The following is a 14,398-nucleotide window of genomic DNA, read 5'->3' on the forward strand; positions in this document are numbered from 1 at the left end:
TTCCCCACGCTGCCGGCACGCGCCCTGGTCGCGCGCCCCGCCACGCGCCCACGCCACCTGCCACATCTCGCCAGAATCTCAATCACTATCTACTTTATCTCCTCACTTGTACTTCGTTCCATAGCGATATTTATCATACCACATGGGAAGATCACCTGTGTGTTGCTCCTCCACTATTTTCTTCAGTGAAGCAACAATCATGTTCTGATGTAAAAGTGTGAAGCGAGAGAGAGGTTATCGGGACGGTCACCTGGCCAGTGTAGGCGTGGTCTGACGCACCGAGGTTACAAATAGAGGGACCGCAAGAGTTAAGGTAGTTAGTAGAGGTCCGCCGCTCGTGTCGCAGGCGTCATTCCCCCAGGATGTCGGCAACCACCACACAACGCCTTGTGCCCATACGACCGTCACCACACAAGGGCGTCACCATCTCTAAGGCTGTGACGGTAATCACTACCACCGCTTCCCCCGCCACCCTAACGCCACCCAAGACGGGAGTGAAAAGGAAGTTATCGGAACCAAGCCCTGAACCTGTAAAGTGTAAGAGGCGCATCAACTTCGGCGTTGGGTATGTGGTGTCGCCAGCCCCCGTGGCAGTAGCACGTCGTAACGCCCGCGAGAGAAACCGAGTGAAACAGGTCAACAACGGGTTCGCTACGTTACGCCAACACATCCCTGGTGCCGCTAAGGCAAAGAAGATCAGCAAAGTGGAAACTCTGAAGCAAGCGGTGGATTACATCCGTTCACTGCAGGAGCTGCTGGAAGACCATGACGCCCTTATGCGCCACACTAACTCCCTGGTGGTCTCCTCCCAATCCTCGCCGACTCCCAGGGTTCCTTCACAGCCCTACACAAACGCCGTTGCTCCCACCACCGTCCTTTCTCAGTCTCAGTACCGAGTCCTCCAGTACCCAAGTTACTACTACAGCGAAAATGTGTCACCAGTGGCTGCGTCAGTGTACCCTATGAGCGTGGCTTCCGTGTCACCCACGTGCAGCGACGCTGCGGCCTCTCCAACGCCCTCTTACGACTCAGCATTCTCAGCACCGGAGGCAGCGACGACGGTGAGCAGCATGACCAGTGTGTTTTCGCCCGAGGCCAGTACCTTGCTGCCGGACACCCTCGACTCTCTCGACACCTATGACACAACCACGTCGCAAGACGACGAGGAATTGCTTGACGCCATCGCTTCGTGGCAGCAGTGCCAATAGCAGGTCAGTACTCTCTAGGAAGGGCAAGTGCCAGTAGCAGGTTGATATCTTGCTGTCAGTGTAGCAAGAGTTGCACATCACAGTTACCGTGACAGCAGTACAATGGGGTGGCAATGTTTGTTTAACATGTTGAGCTGTTCAGTAGGTAGGAGGTGAGACTGACGCTACGAGATGACAGTAAGATTTGTGCTTCAAAATGGGAAAGTTGAATCATGGAAGTAAAGAGGTAAGTCTCAGGATGACAATGGGAGCTATGTAACGGAATGATAGTGAGGTGTTCTGTAGGTGGGCAATGAGACGCGTTACATGGTTACAGTGAGGGCTGTACTACGGTATGAGAATGATAACTGCACTAAGGTATGATAGTCAAAATTGCGCAATGGGATGAACAATTATTGTATGGGGAAAGGTGTGTATGGTTATGGTCTAGGGTGATTGAAAATTATGATAGTCAGTCTTGTAGAATGAATTTCGAGTTGTACTGCAGAGTGAGAGTGAAAGTTGTACTGCAGTGATAATGAGTCATCCTGCAAGCTGACAGTGAGCGTTGCACTACAGGATGATCGTAAGAGTTGTACTGCTGGTTGATAGTGAGAAGTGAAACAGAATCATAGTAAGAGTTATAATATAGGTTGATAATGAGAGCTGTACTGCAAGATGATAGTAAGAGTTATATTACAGGGTGATAGTGAGAGTTGTACCACAGGGTGATTCTAGGAGTCGTATTTCACGTCGGTAGCGAGTTGTATTACAAGATAATAACGAGAGTTCTACTGTAGAATGATAGCAAAAGAGTTGTATAACATGTTGATAGAAAGGGTTGTAGTACGGGATAGTAGTAAGAGCTGTTCTGCAGATTGAGAGTCAAAGTTACACTACAGGATGACAGTAAGAGCTGTATTACAGGTAGACAGTGAGAGTTGTACTACAAATAAAGGCAAGAGTTGAATTATTGGTTGACAGTGAGAGTTAAACTAGAGGATAATAGTAAGAGTTGCATTACAGATTGATAATGAAAATTGTACTACAGGATTATAGTTAGAGTTGTACTATAGATTGATAGTGAGAGTTATACTGCTACAGGGTAATAGTAAGAACTACTCACGGAGGTTATAAGTTGTACGGTTGGTATGGTAAGAGATTGAACTTTGCCGTTTGACTGTGCACATGGAAATTACTGTATAACAAATCCAAAGCTATCAAGCAGTCAGATACTGATGTACGTGATTTGATGTAGTATAAGATAGGGTTAGAGAGAAAGCGAAGGGAAAAGAGGTCTAGACTAGTTGTAGGAGCAAAGTGCAAAGGCTACATAGACGTTCTGACTGAGCTACATTGAGAAGGACAACTTGTGGTGCTAATGATGCTTCTAAAACTGTTCACGCGGCCGTTTCCGCTTGAGAAACCTGCTTATTCTGAAAATGTTATCTTACACTAAGAGAGAGAGAGAGAGAGAGGACACTAAATGTGTAATGCCATACCGAGAGGTTTTGTGCATCATTATGCCAGTCCACTAGTCCATTAGCTTGTTTGTATCTGGACAACTAAGTACCTTTATGATAATTTTTGATTTTATCAAAATACAGAAAAGACTGATATTCTACAGCACGAAATTACGAAAATATAAATTTTTTTGGAATGTATGTTTTTTGCTTCGAGCTGTAATGGTGATATACCTCATTGTAGAGTCCTATCTTCCTATCCATCTCAGTGGCAATAACCAAGGTTCTTTTAGACAGACGGAGTAGCTCACACCCACACCTCGTAAGGAGAACTGATCCCTTCTAAAACTTAAGACAGATGCCCTGCTATCCACCCTACCTTCCATCTAGGAAGGGCACAGTAGTTGTTTGTTTCTGATATATAATCCAAAAGACATTGATATGCTGAGTTACTCTAACTTAGGGAACGATGTTGTTCTTTAGGGTTTAGGAGAAGGAAGATTTTGTTTCGTTATAATGTGAAAAGGAAACTAAAGTTTCTGAACTGACGCATCGTAGAGGAGAGGAGACTGTCATGTCAGAGCCAAAGGGTAGAGTAGATACTCTTCTGTAATGGCCAAAGGGAGAACGTCATCATGTTCTGCTTCAGAGAAAATATGTGGATACTTGCAGAACAGAGAAAATTGATCAATATAAACGTAGCCGAATTTTCGAATAAGCAACTGGGAGACATGATAACCATATGCTCATTGTAAAATGAAACGAAGATTACCAAGTAAAAAGGGTGAAACAGAAAGAAAATAGGTTGACTTATTCCTAGTAAGAAGAGGGAGTAATCAGCAATATGTGAAGTGGTACCAGGAATTCAATGCATGGTCATGAGCATTTCAACTCTTAACGAGTGTCAAGATATTGATTCATACTTCATATAGTCCTAAGGAGGTTATGTATGATACACCATAACAAGTAGCTCGAAGTTTCTGAAAAACTGAGCACAACCATATACTGATAGCTCTAAACTACAGCAAGTTACGATTTTAACACTTGGTGATTTCAACAAAATTGTAAGTAGTAATCTTTCTATGGGTTCCTGCTCTGTTTTATACCTAACTCAGAGCATCACAGTTTCACAGCACCTTTGCCATGAATAAGGTCTCCAAAATAGAATTTCGCAAATAAGTAGCTCACTTAAGACGAATCCGAACGGTGGGTTGAATCAACGGTCTTTCTTTGTGTAGGTCGGCATAAGGCTCGCCAGCCGCTATGGTCCACACCGACCCTCAAAATATGGGCTTACATAAATTTTTCTCATATTTCTCCCTAAAAGAATAGTGGTGCTAGTTTCCTGGGAAAAGTATATCGCATATATGATTTATTTATTCACTATCATTATCGTTATTTTTTCTAACCAACATTTTACATTTCTGGTAATCATACGAGTGACAAATACCGCAGGAAGACATTGGAACGTAAACATCCATAAACTGTATATCGATATAGCTTCAAGAAAGAGAAAATCCTTTAACAGACCCAGGTTACCATATATCGATGTAGCTTCAAGAGAGATAGTCAGCAAACCCAGGTTACCATATATGGATACAGCTTCAAGAGAGAGAGAGAGAGAGAGAGAGAGAGAGAGAGAGAGAGAGAGAGAGAGAGAGAGAGAGAGATTGTTAACAGACCCAGGGTACCATATACCTTTTTTTGTATGATGGTATGTTGGCCTTGCGTTAAAGAAACGTAAAGCTGTACGTGGCAGACAGAAACGTGGTAATGTCAATTCCCCCCCCCCCCCTCTCTCTCTCTCTCTCTCTCTCTCTCTTTCTCTCTTTCTCTCTCTCTCTCTCTCTCTCTCTCTCTCTCTCTCTCTCTCTCTCTCTCTCTCCCCTCCACTTTCACAGGATACTCCACCTAACCTTACTCACCCTAATTACTCCACCATTCTCTACTCTGCTCAGCTACACCACAACCCCCTATTCTCCCTCCCCAGATACTCAACCAAGCCTTACTTTCCCTTGATATCTATAACACCCTACTCTCAAAATCTCCCTGAATCTCTCCATCACCCCTCCAATGTGCTCCACCAAGCTGTACTTTCCCTAGTTACTCCACCAAGCTTTACCCTTCCCAGATACCTTAACATGCTCTACTCTTACCTGCCACTTTATCAGGCTCTACTCTCCCCAGATATCCCCCTCCCCACACTCTTCTCTCTCCAGTTACTCTGTCTTCATGACATCCCTCAGTTACCCCACCAAGCTCTTCTCAGTTACCCATCACTTTCCTACGTCATCCCACCTCATCCTACTCCTCTCACCTATTTCAACACTCACCTTGACTTTCCAAGGCTACTCCTCTTCACCCTACTCTCTCCATTTCCCATGGTTCAGGGATGGGGGACAGGAGAAGACAAAGGTTCCTACTGCAATTGTTGCTGCTACGGATGCTCAGAATTCTAATGTAAGTACTACGACCAATCTTAGTATAATTTGTGCTACTACTTTTACAAGTGTTATTGTCACCATAAACAATGTCATTACTCGTTTTACTACTAATATTCATACCAGTACTCCACTTACCACGAGAACTGAAATCATTACAGTTGCCTCAGAAATACTGCTGTTATGGTAATGAAAAATACTAGCACTTGATACCACTAATATAGTACTGATGCTGAATCTTTGCCATAACCCTTACCACTAACTATTACTGCCACGTGCCCCTATTCTTGCTACCACTACAGCTACTTCTGTTACTAGAGTTCTTACTTGATTAATGCTGGCCTCAGATACACATGTCTTGGTCACTATTATCCCTTGTGCAACTAGACTGGAAAAATAGACTCTGTATGTCTGTTTTCAATTCTATATTTCTTCCTTTATCTGTTTTTGTGTCTGTCTGTCTGTATCCCCTCATACTCTGTTTCTTTGTAATTCAATATATTGTTATTGTCATAAAGTCATAAACTGGCAGAATTTATGTAGAGATGACCCCACTGGATGACCCTGAACCACCAGGCTGCCACTAGCACGGGAGGCCGTCACGCGTCTTGCCGCCCCCTCCTCTCTCAGCATCGTACTGTTGTCCCCTCTATTCATCCTTACTTCCAGCACCGTCCTGTTGCTCCTTCCCTTACCTCCACCTCAGAATCATCCTGTTGTACCCTCCCCTCACCATTACTCCCAGTAACGTCCTGCCTCCTCCTCCCTCAGCCACACTTCTAGAACCACCAGCTACCCTATTCTAGCACCACCACTCCCAGCATCGTCCTACCGTTCCATTCCGCACTCCCAACCAAGCGTCGTCCTGATGCCCTCTCCCCTCATTCTTACTCCTAGCGTCGTCCTTCTGTTCCCTTCCTTCACTATTGCTCTCAACAGCGTCCTTCTTCCCCTCCCTTCAACCTATGAGCACAATCCTCCTGCTCTCTTCTCTCACCACCACTTCAAGCAAGGTCTTGTTTCCCCCTCACTTAAACCCACACTCAGCGCCGTCCTGCATCCATATTCCCTACCCCTCAGCATTGTACTGCCACCCCTCTCCTTGCCTCCAATTCCTGAACTGTCCTGCTGCCTTTTACTCTTAATGTCACTCCTAGCACCGTCGTGGTGCTCCTCCCTTACCCACTTTCCCAGCACTGTCCTGCCGCCCTTTTCCCTCACTTCCACATAATACCGACACTCTCCGTACCCTTCCCCATTATCTTAACATTCACCTCATACTTCCCGCTCACTGTCTTCCTATCCTCCTTGTCAACATTACTAACACTGCCCTCAGGATTTTGTGTTGTATCAATCCTTTCTTTTGTAATGGATTCTCAAGCTAATGTTCTGTTCAAGAGATTGGTTCGACTGCCTTCACACCTTAGCGCTCAAGTTTTTTCTTCTTTTGTCTTAAAGTGTCTTGGGTCTTGTAAGCTGAGAATAGATTTCTTTTCCTTGTCTTCTCTTTATCTTTATGGTTCAATATCTTAACAGGAGGTTTCGGAATACGGTGTTAGTTCCAGCTCTGTGCTCTACTTCAGTCATAATTCTCGCAGTATGCTCTGCAGCAACGATGCTTCCCACTGTGTGATTTTCTGCAGTCATAGTTCCCACTGCGCTTTTCAGAGCAGTCATAGTTCTCACTGAGTGCTTTGTTTCAGCCATAGTTCCCACTTTGTGCTTTGCTGCAGCCACCTTTCCACAATATACTCTGCTACACTTCTAGTTCCCACTTTGTTCTCTGCATCAGCCATAGTTCCCTCCATGCTCTTCTGCAGCTATATTTTACATAGTGTGCTCTGCTTCAACCACGATTACTTCTGTTTCTTCTGCTTCACCCACAGTTCCTAATGTGTGTTTTACTTTAACCATAGTTCCCACTACATGTTGCTGCCAATGATTCCACTGTATGTTCTGCTTTAGCCATCCAAATATATGCATTGTTTTTTCTATGTTTCCGACTGTGCTCCTCTACAGCCATAGTTTACACTGTGTGCTCTGCTTCAGCTATAGTTCACTCTGTGTTCTCTCTTGCAGCCATAGCTCCCATTATATGCTCTACTGCAGGCATGTGTCTCACTATGTGCCCTGCAGGAGCCAAAGTTCCCACTGTGTTGTCTGCTGCAGCCATAGCTCCTCCTGTGTACTCTGCTGCGGCCTCTTCTTATCCTAACCCAGATACCCAAGCCAAGGGGAACCTCAGAAGAAAAAATCCTCACTTGGCTTACTCATATTCACTCTTTTTAGAACACCCAGAAATGCATGCACTCATTTTTTTAACCTTGTCTACAAATAAATCTCATTTTTCACCTCGCACACACACACACACACACACACACACACACACACACACACACTCACACACGCACGCACACACACACACACACACACACACACACACAAACAAACAAACATCATTCCTTTCTTACACAATTATTTCTTTCTATATGTACGATCATATCTTATTGTGCGCACATTTATTTCTGCTCCCACAAATACTCACTTCTAATCATGTATGCACATGATATGTTATACAGCCATCCTTTCACGTAAACACATATTCATGTCTTACTATGTGCATACATACTCATCTTTCGTTACGCACACACATAAATTTTGCCTAACATTTCCAGCTAAGTCCTGAGTTACCGCTTCCACTCCGAGGATTGAATACCCATGAGTAAACTCATCGAGAGGAAAATGTTTTGTAAAGCAGCATATTCTTCATTCTCATGTAGAAAAGCCATCTGGCTAATCCCAGGTAATCTTACTCCAACTCAGCATGCCAAGCCGTGCGTGGAAGAGTATTTTTCCTGCTCTCATATCGTCCTGGTCCTGGCCAAGCAAACTTCAGCTCTTTGGCCAACGATGAGGACCGGAGGGAGAAAAGGAAAATGTTTTGGGCCGCGACTTCCGTAGAGCCTTATTTCCATTAGTTTTTTAGTAGGCATTTGGCCGAAAATTGAAGACGAACCTTAAAATCTAATTTTCAGTTGATACTGTTGATGTTTTTACGACAAGCAATGATATGAAAAAAGGAAACAAATGAGTGAAACCAAGAACAAGTCATGAGTGCAGGAATACGGACGGCGCGGTAATCACTGGAGCGAAGTAGTGCAGTGGTCCGTATCCCGCCAGACTCCCGCTTTTGTCCTGGCCGACGCCCGCGCCACGATAACCAACACGTCACGTACTGCTTCTGCCTTCCAGTAAACTGTGACTGGGGAGCAATGCCTGTCTTACTATGCAGCATTTACATATTTCTGCCGCAAACAAAATTTGTAGGAACCTGGTGAATGCGATCAATCTCCCTTACAGTACTGAAATCAAATATGATATGGCAACTCGAACACGTGAGCAACTAACCCCCATCCCCCCATCCCTCCCCTACCCCAACAACCATTCCTCGTCCCAACCCTGTTCTATGGACACGTTTGTGCTGCTGTGGAGGAAACGGAGATTAGATCTGATATGGATTTATGCCTGGCTGCATTTATGGCGAATTCCGGTAAATGACGCTGTCGTTGACGATAAGTTCCCGGGAGCAGAGTTCTAAAGGTTCACTACCTTGTTGGCGTTGAAATTTCCCGGCTCATGTGAGCAAGCGTAGTTTCTCTTGTACATCCGCGAACTTAATCCTCCCGCCAACTTGCCTTTTGAAAAACTGGAAAATATAATTCTGTCCATTGAATGGCGCCATTGAAACGGGCCACGCTTTGGAGAAATTCAATTCAATGCCGTCTAGACGGCCGGCGGATAAGGGAATAGGAGTATTTTCAATGTAGTATTTTTATCAGCAAGGGGGTGAATATATTAAGTATATTTGACTGATATCTTGTATATGATATTGGTATCTGAATAACTTAATAACAGTACCTACTAATGAATGATACATGTATTTGTAAATATGAGATGAAATTAGGACAGATGGTAACATTAACCTCCCTCTCTTCGACAGGTACTTCAAGGGATAAATCTAGTCATGCTTTTCCATCATCATGTACTACTGGTCACCTACTTCACATCAACTATACAATCTCAGTGTATCTGTGAGGGTTGAAGTCACTGAGCTTTTGAGTAAACTTCTTCAGAAGGCGAATATCTGAGTACGTCCTCAGGATCCTATAGTTTGGCCCTTCTACTTCAAGTTTTCGCCAAATTTTCTATTTGAGCAAGAATTCCCAGTCAGTCTTGCCGCCACAAAACTCTCCGCCAGCAGTTCATCCAGCCCTCTCGACAACTGAGGCTTCTGCCGCTTCTGCCGCTTCTGCTCCGTAGAGTGGGTTGCGCGAAATCCAAATGAAAATCTCTCTACTGTGTTATCCAACAGTGCTTATGATATCTGCATGAAAACACCTGAAGTCAAGAAACAGCTGGTGTCGGTGGAGCACCTCTAGATATGCAGACAGTAATTACGATGGATGAGCAGAAGCTTCCATAATCCCCCTGTAAGCTTCAGAAGGTCTAGCATGTCCCTGTGACAGCTAGATGAAGTCTACGATACGGTCGGAGTCCAACTATCTCGCAAGAAGAGAAGGAAAGGGGTTTGCCCACTTTCTAATGCTAATAATAACCGGTAAGTTTGGGATGAATGGGGTCCAGTGCATCTGAGTTTCTATAGTGAAAGGCTGACTGAATTGCTCCTGGCCTTAGAGTGCCTATGGTTCCCATGGTTATCAACTGTAATGCAGCCGCCAGATTTAAATTGGTAGTTAAGCTGGTAGACTCCCAGGTCTAATGACAGTCTTTTGAAACGATTACGTCATGGATATCTGATCATTAAAGGGTTTTATAGTAAACACATCATAAGACTAACATTAAAAGGACTATATTGCCTCTCCAACATCAAATACATATCAAAGTCGTTACATTCATTTCCAAGTCGTTGCTGTCTACAGTACCTGACAAAGACTGAAAAGTCTGGTGCATTGTAAATTCCAATGATAACCTGACATTTCCAAAGGACTGATTATATTTTAGGATTATGTTTAAGGGAGATGTGCATTCACTGTTACTCCGGATGTAACGATCAGTTTCCCGAAATGAAGCATGAGGTAAGACTATTGGAACGGATCAGGTGGTGGTTTTTAGATTAAATGACTTTTCCCGTGACCACCGTTCGGGTTTTGTAGCTATGACTTTGCGAAACACTAAAATGCTTGAAGCTTTCATAACACACTATTAGTTACATGTCTACCTTCACTGTTAAATAGTCCAGGATACTTTAAGACATTGTGAACACTGCCTCTTTATGGTGCGCCAGCCACCGTGCAACTAACCACTAACCACATGTGTTTTCAAGCGCTCCTAACACCTTCACCCCCTTATCCATCCTATGGCTCACATCCGCTTCCATGGTCCCATTCGCTGCCATGTCCACTCCCAGATATCTAAAACACTTCACTTCCTCCAAGTTTTCTCCATTCAGACTCGCATACCAATTAGCCTTTCCCTCAACCCTGTTAAACTTAATGACCTTGATTTTATTCACATTTAATCTCAACTTCCTAGTTTCACTCGCTGTCCCAGACTCAGTCACCAGCTTCAGTTTTTCACTCGAGAACACCGCTTGCTTTGTATCATTAGAAAAGAACGACTGACTCACTTCCCAGGCCCTCTCATCCTCCACAGGTTGCATACTAGGCCCTCTCCACAAGACTCATATTAACCTCCCTCATCACCCCATCCATAAACAAATTGAACAACCATAGTGACATCACACACCCCTGCCGCAGACCAACCTTTACTTGGAACTATTCCCTTCCCTCTCATCCAACTAGTACATATGCCTTACAACCTTTATCAAAAGTTCTCACAACTCCTCGCAGCTTTCCTCCCTTTCTGTATATTCTTAAGGCATAACACCCGACCCGAAAACCCTACATCTGTCATCATGAGGCACATTTAAGAGTCCTTCAAAATACTCACTCCATCTCCTCCTAATTAGATCACTACCTTTTATCATTTCCCCTTTTGCTCTCTTCACCGATGTTCCCATTTATTCTTTTCTCTTTCACACATTATTTACCTCCTTCCAAAACATCTCATGCTTCCTAACGTTTATCATAAGGATACTCGCTCACTCTAACTCATATTTGCGCTCTTTTTCAACCCCTACAACTTCCTCATATACCTATATATATATATATATATATATATATATATATATATATATATATATATATATATATATATATATATATATACGAACAGACTCATACATACTAGGAATTGTCACTTTGAAAACATATCCAGGACTTAATCAAATCTAACAAATTTTTTTCTTTTTTTGCAGGTGCAGAGTTTCTCATGTTGGACAAACAACCGTGGGCAAAAGCATTCAGAAAAGTAGGAGAGAGGAGAAAAAATCATGTGGAACGAAAATTGCAAGAAACTAAAGAGAATAAACAAAAGAAAAATTCATTGGGTCTACAACGTCTGAAATAAAACATATACAAGATAGAAAATAAGAACATCGCAGGAGTTTCTAGGTGACTGACTGACTGGCTAGGTGTCTGGACGCTGGCTCTCTGACTGGCTGTCTTTGAAGGAGGGGGGGGGGGATACAGATGTACATGCAATTAAGGAAGCAGCTGTCGTCCGAGCCAGATCCGTAGATCATAGCCACAGGAAGCATGGCAAGATGGAACTTAAGATTATATATTTGGGTTGAATGCATTATATATACATATACGTATCCCTTTACTCTATGGGTTTGTGAATGTCTAGTCAAAAGTGCAGCAGAGCATTATAAGACATAATGTAATTACGCCAAAGCTCCCTCTGCGTTTGGCCACCATGATCAATTACTTGGTCATATATGGTCCTGTCTGACCGTTCTTGGAGCTCGTCTTCAAGTCTGTCGTAATATGTGCAAACTACGTTCTTTATCAGCAACAGATGTTTAGGTGATTATATATATATATATATATATATATATATATATATATATATATATATATATATATATATATATATACATTATATGGATGTTCACTTTTTATGTTTGTAATGTTTGCTGTCTTACGTAAACACGAAACGAGCGACCTCTGGGCCAGTAGCCCTGCAACCCTCTTAGGAAGTTGCTGCTGGACGGACAAGCCCGAGCACCCGAATTCCTCTCAGGCCAGCTGGCTTAGTAGGATTGCGCGATATTCCTCCAGAACCAGTAGGACACGAGATTTTACATGAAAAGTTATGTAATCTCATAAACTCCACCGACATTCAGGAGTCTCAGCCTATCTGTGTATCTTAACATTGTCAAGCAAACTGTTAACCTGAACATGACATAAAGACATATATTAACCATTTGATTCCTTCATAGTGATTCTCATCATTTCGTGTAGTCACTGAAACCAATACATCATGAGCTTCCTAACACGTGGTGACATTTACCTTCACCTGATATAACATCATAATTTGCATGTCTACACGTGCCTTATCACATAGGGGTAACCTAACAATGCTTCCAAATGCTACTTATGTGCCTTTCTCTAATGCCTGATATTTGTTAACTAATCTTTGATTGTCATTATGACATATTATATTACTGATCTCCTTTTTATATATACATGTCTGTAGTATAGTTGTTATGAACAGTTTGATTAAAAATATGATCTCTTTATTCTGTGTGGTTGCTCAAGTGCCTGGAAGGTACATAAACTTTTCATTCGAAAAAAGACTCAAACAGTATTGTTTAATGATAAGCATATATCAGAATTATGGGTACAATGTAATCAAGTCGAGGAATCCAAGACACTGTAAGCAACTCACCTCCCTGAGTTGCTCCACTGCAAACTCTAGGATTGATGTTTGTGGCTGTTTGTAAACATAACCACATTCTATTACAAGTATGGCATTGTTATTACCCATGTTATTTTCGTACATTCCAGAACATACCTGTACATGTATACCATACAATATATTTGTATCTTTATTCAATCATGCATATCCTTGTATTCCAATATCCAGTGGTAATATATAGTATTATGTTGTGTATATTTTTGTTGTATGTTAACGGGATATATGAGTGTGCCCTCCAGCTGATCCGTCTGATGTGAGTGTAACCAATTATTCCTCTCGTCTTTGGTGTATGTCGACCGTTGACAAAGTAGCTACAAGCAGCTTATCCTTAAAGTTAAACGACTGCAGTGTCAAAGATTGAATTTGACCGTCAGTTATTCTTGTTATTATACTGTACAGCTTTCTGTTGGTATGCAATGTACAGATAACTGTTGGTCTATAATGTACGGTTGATAAGTATGAAGTGTAAGAATGACTGTTGGTCCATAGTGTACGGTTGATAATAGGTGTGAAATGTAAGAATGACTGTTGGTCTATAGTGTACGGATGACCGTTGATCTGTCGTGTGCAGATAGCTGGTGATCTGAAATGTAAAGTTGAATGTTGGTCTGTTCCCTCCATCTATTTTTTATCTTCATTGTCAAGAAGACTGATGTTTGTTACGTTTTAGACTAGGATGTACATATTGTACAGAACATTTTATATGTATGCATAAGCTTTTGTTAAAATAAAGGCAATGCTTCATGAGAGATTTGATTATTCTGCTCCTGTAAACGGTATCCTCCCGCACTTCTGGCAAATGTTACTCTGCATCTTTGACCGGTATCATCCTAGTGTCTCTAACCGATGTCATCTTGCGTCTTTGACCAGTATTATTCTGTCTCTGGCCTTCATTATCATGTCGTCTGTGCTGTTCATCCACTCCTTGGGGTTTGTTAATAAAATCGATACCTAGCTCAGGCTAGGATATATATCATTAACGAGATGGCCTTAATAAAAGCATCAGTTGTTCGTGCGAAGCTGCATTACTGGAAGTACAGTGTCATCAAAGACCTTATTACTAACAAAGGTGTTTACATTTCCTACACTCCCTTAGGCTGCGGGAGCCTTTAGTAAACAGGTCCTGGATAACGCTAGGATTCTTTCATGGAAGTCGGTCCCGGAGTTGTCATTAATTGGTTATTGATTAACGTTGGAGTTTGTTTGTGCCTTTTTAATTGTTCACACTTTTTCTACAATTGATGAGGTTAATAGTTTCAGCCTAGGTTCAACTATTCTCATAGCACACATTTTAGCCATTTAAAGTCTTAGATATAGGTAGGTCAAAAGCCAAAGTTATAGTATATACGAGGAAAGAAGTGAAATGAGTTCAGTTACTTTAATAAAATTAGACACCAGAAAACTTTCCTTCGAGTTAACAGGGATGTGGTGAAATGAAGTCATGGAGTCCAGGCGGTAGGAG

At 42.5% G+C, this 14,398-nt stretch overlaps 1 protein-coding gene across 2 annotated transcripts; it reads left to right on the top strand.

Annotated features, from left to right (window-relative positions):
* Positions 1-273: 273 nt before the first annotated feature.
* LOC139754006 (achaete-scute homolog 1b-like) lies at positions 274-13,683 on the top strand. Of its 2 annotated transcripts, XR_011713803.1 has the most exons (3): positions 288-1,211; positions 9,092-9,709; positions 11,429-13,683. XR_011713803.1 is itself a non-coding variant. In XM_071670967.1 (2 exons), the coding sequence occupies exon 1, from the start codon at positions 363-365 to the stop codon at positions 1,206-1,208; it is 846 nt and encodes a 281-aa protein (XP_071527068.1). In that variant the 5' UTR covers positions 274-362; the 3' UTR covers positions 1,209-1,211; positions 11,429-13,683. The 2 variants fall into 2 exon arrangements, 1 of the variants encoding a protein (XP_071527068.1); XM_071670967.1 differs by lacking the exon at positions 9,092-9,709 and having other exon boundaries at positions 274-1,211.
* Positions 13,684-14,398: the final 715 nt, after the last annotated feature.

This window comes from Panulirus ornatus, chromosome 16 (assembly GCF_036320965.1).
Source record: "Panulirus ornatus isolate Po-2019 chromosome 16, ASM3632096v1, whole genome shotgun sequence".
Taxonomy (NCBI): domain Eukaryota; kingdom Metazoa; phylum Arthropoda; class Malacostraca; order Decapoda; family Palinuridae; genus Panulirus; species Panulirus ornatus.

Bases quoted from the DNA above. Each gene is read 5' to 3' on its own strand.
- LOC139754006 (XM_071670967.1), top strand. From the start codon at position 363: ATGTCGGCAACCACCACACAACGCCTTGTGCCCATACGACCGTCACCA.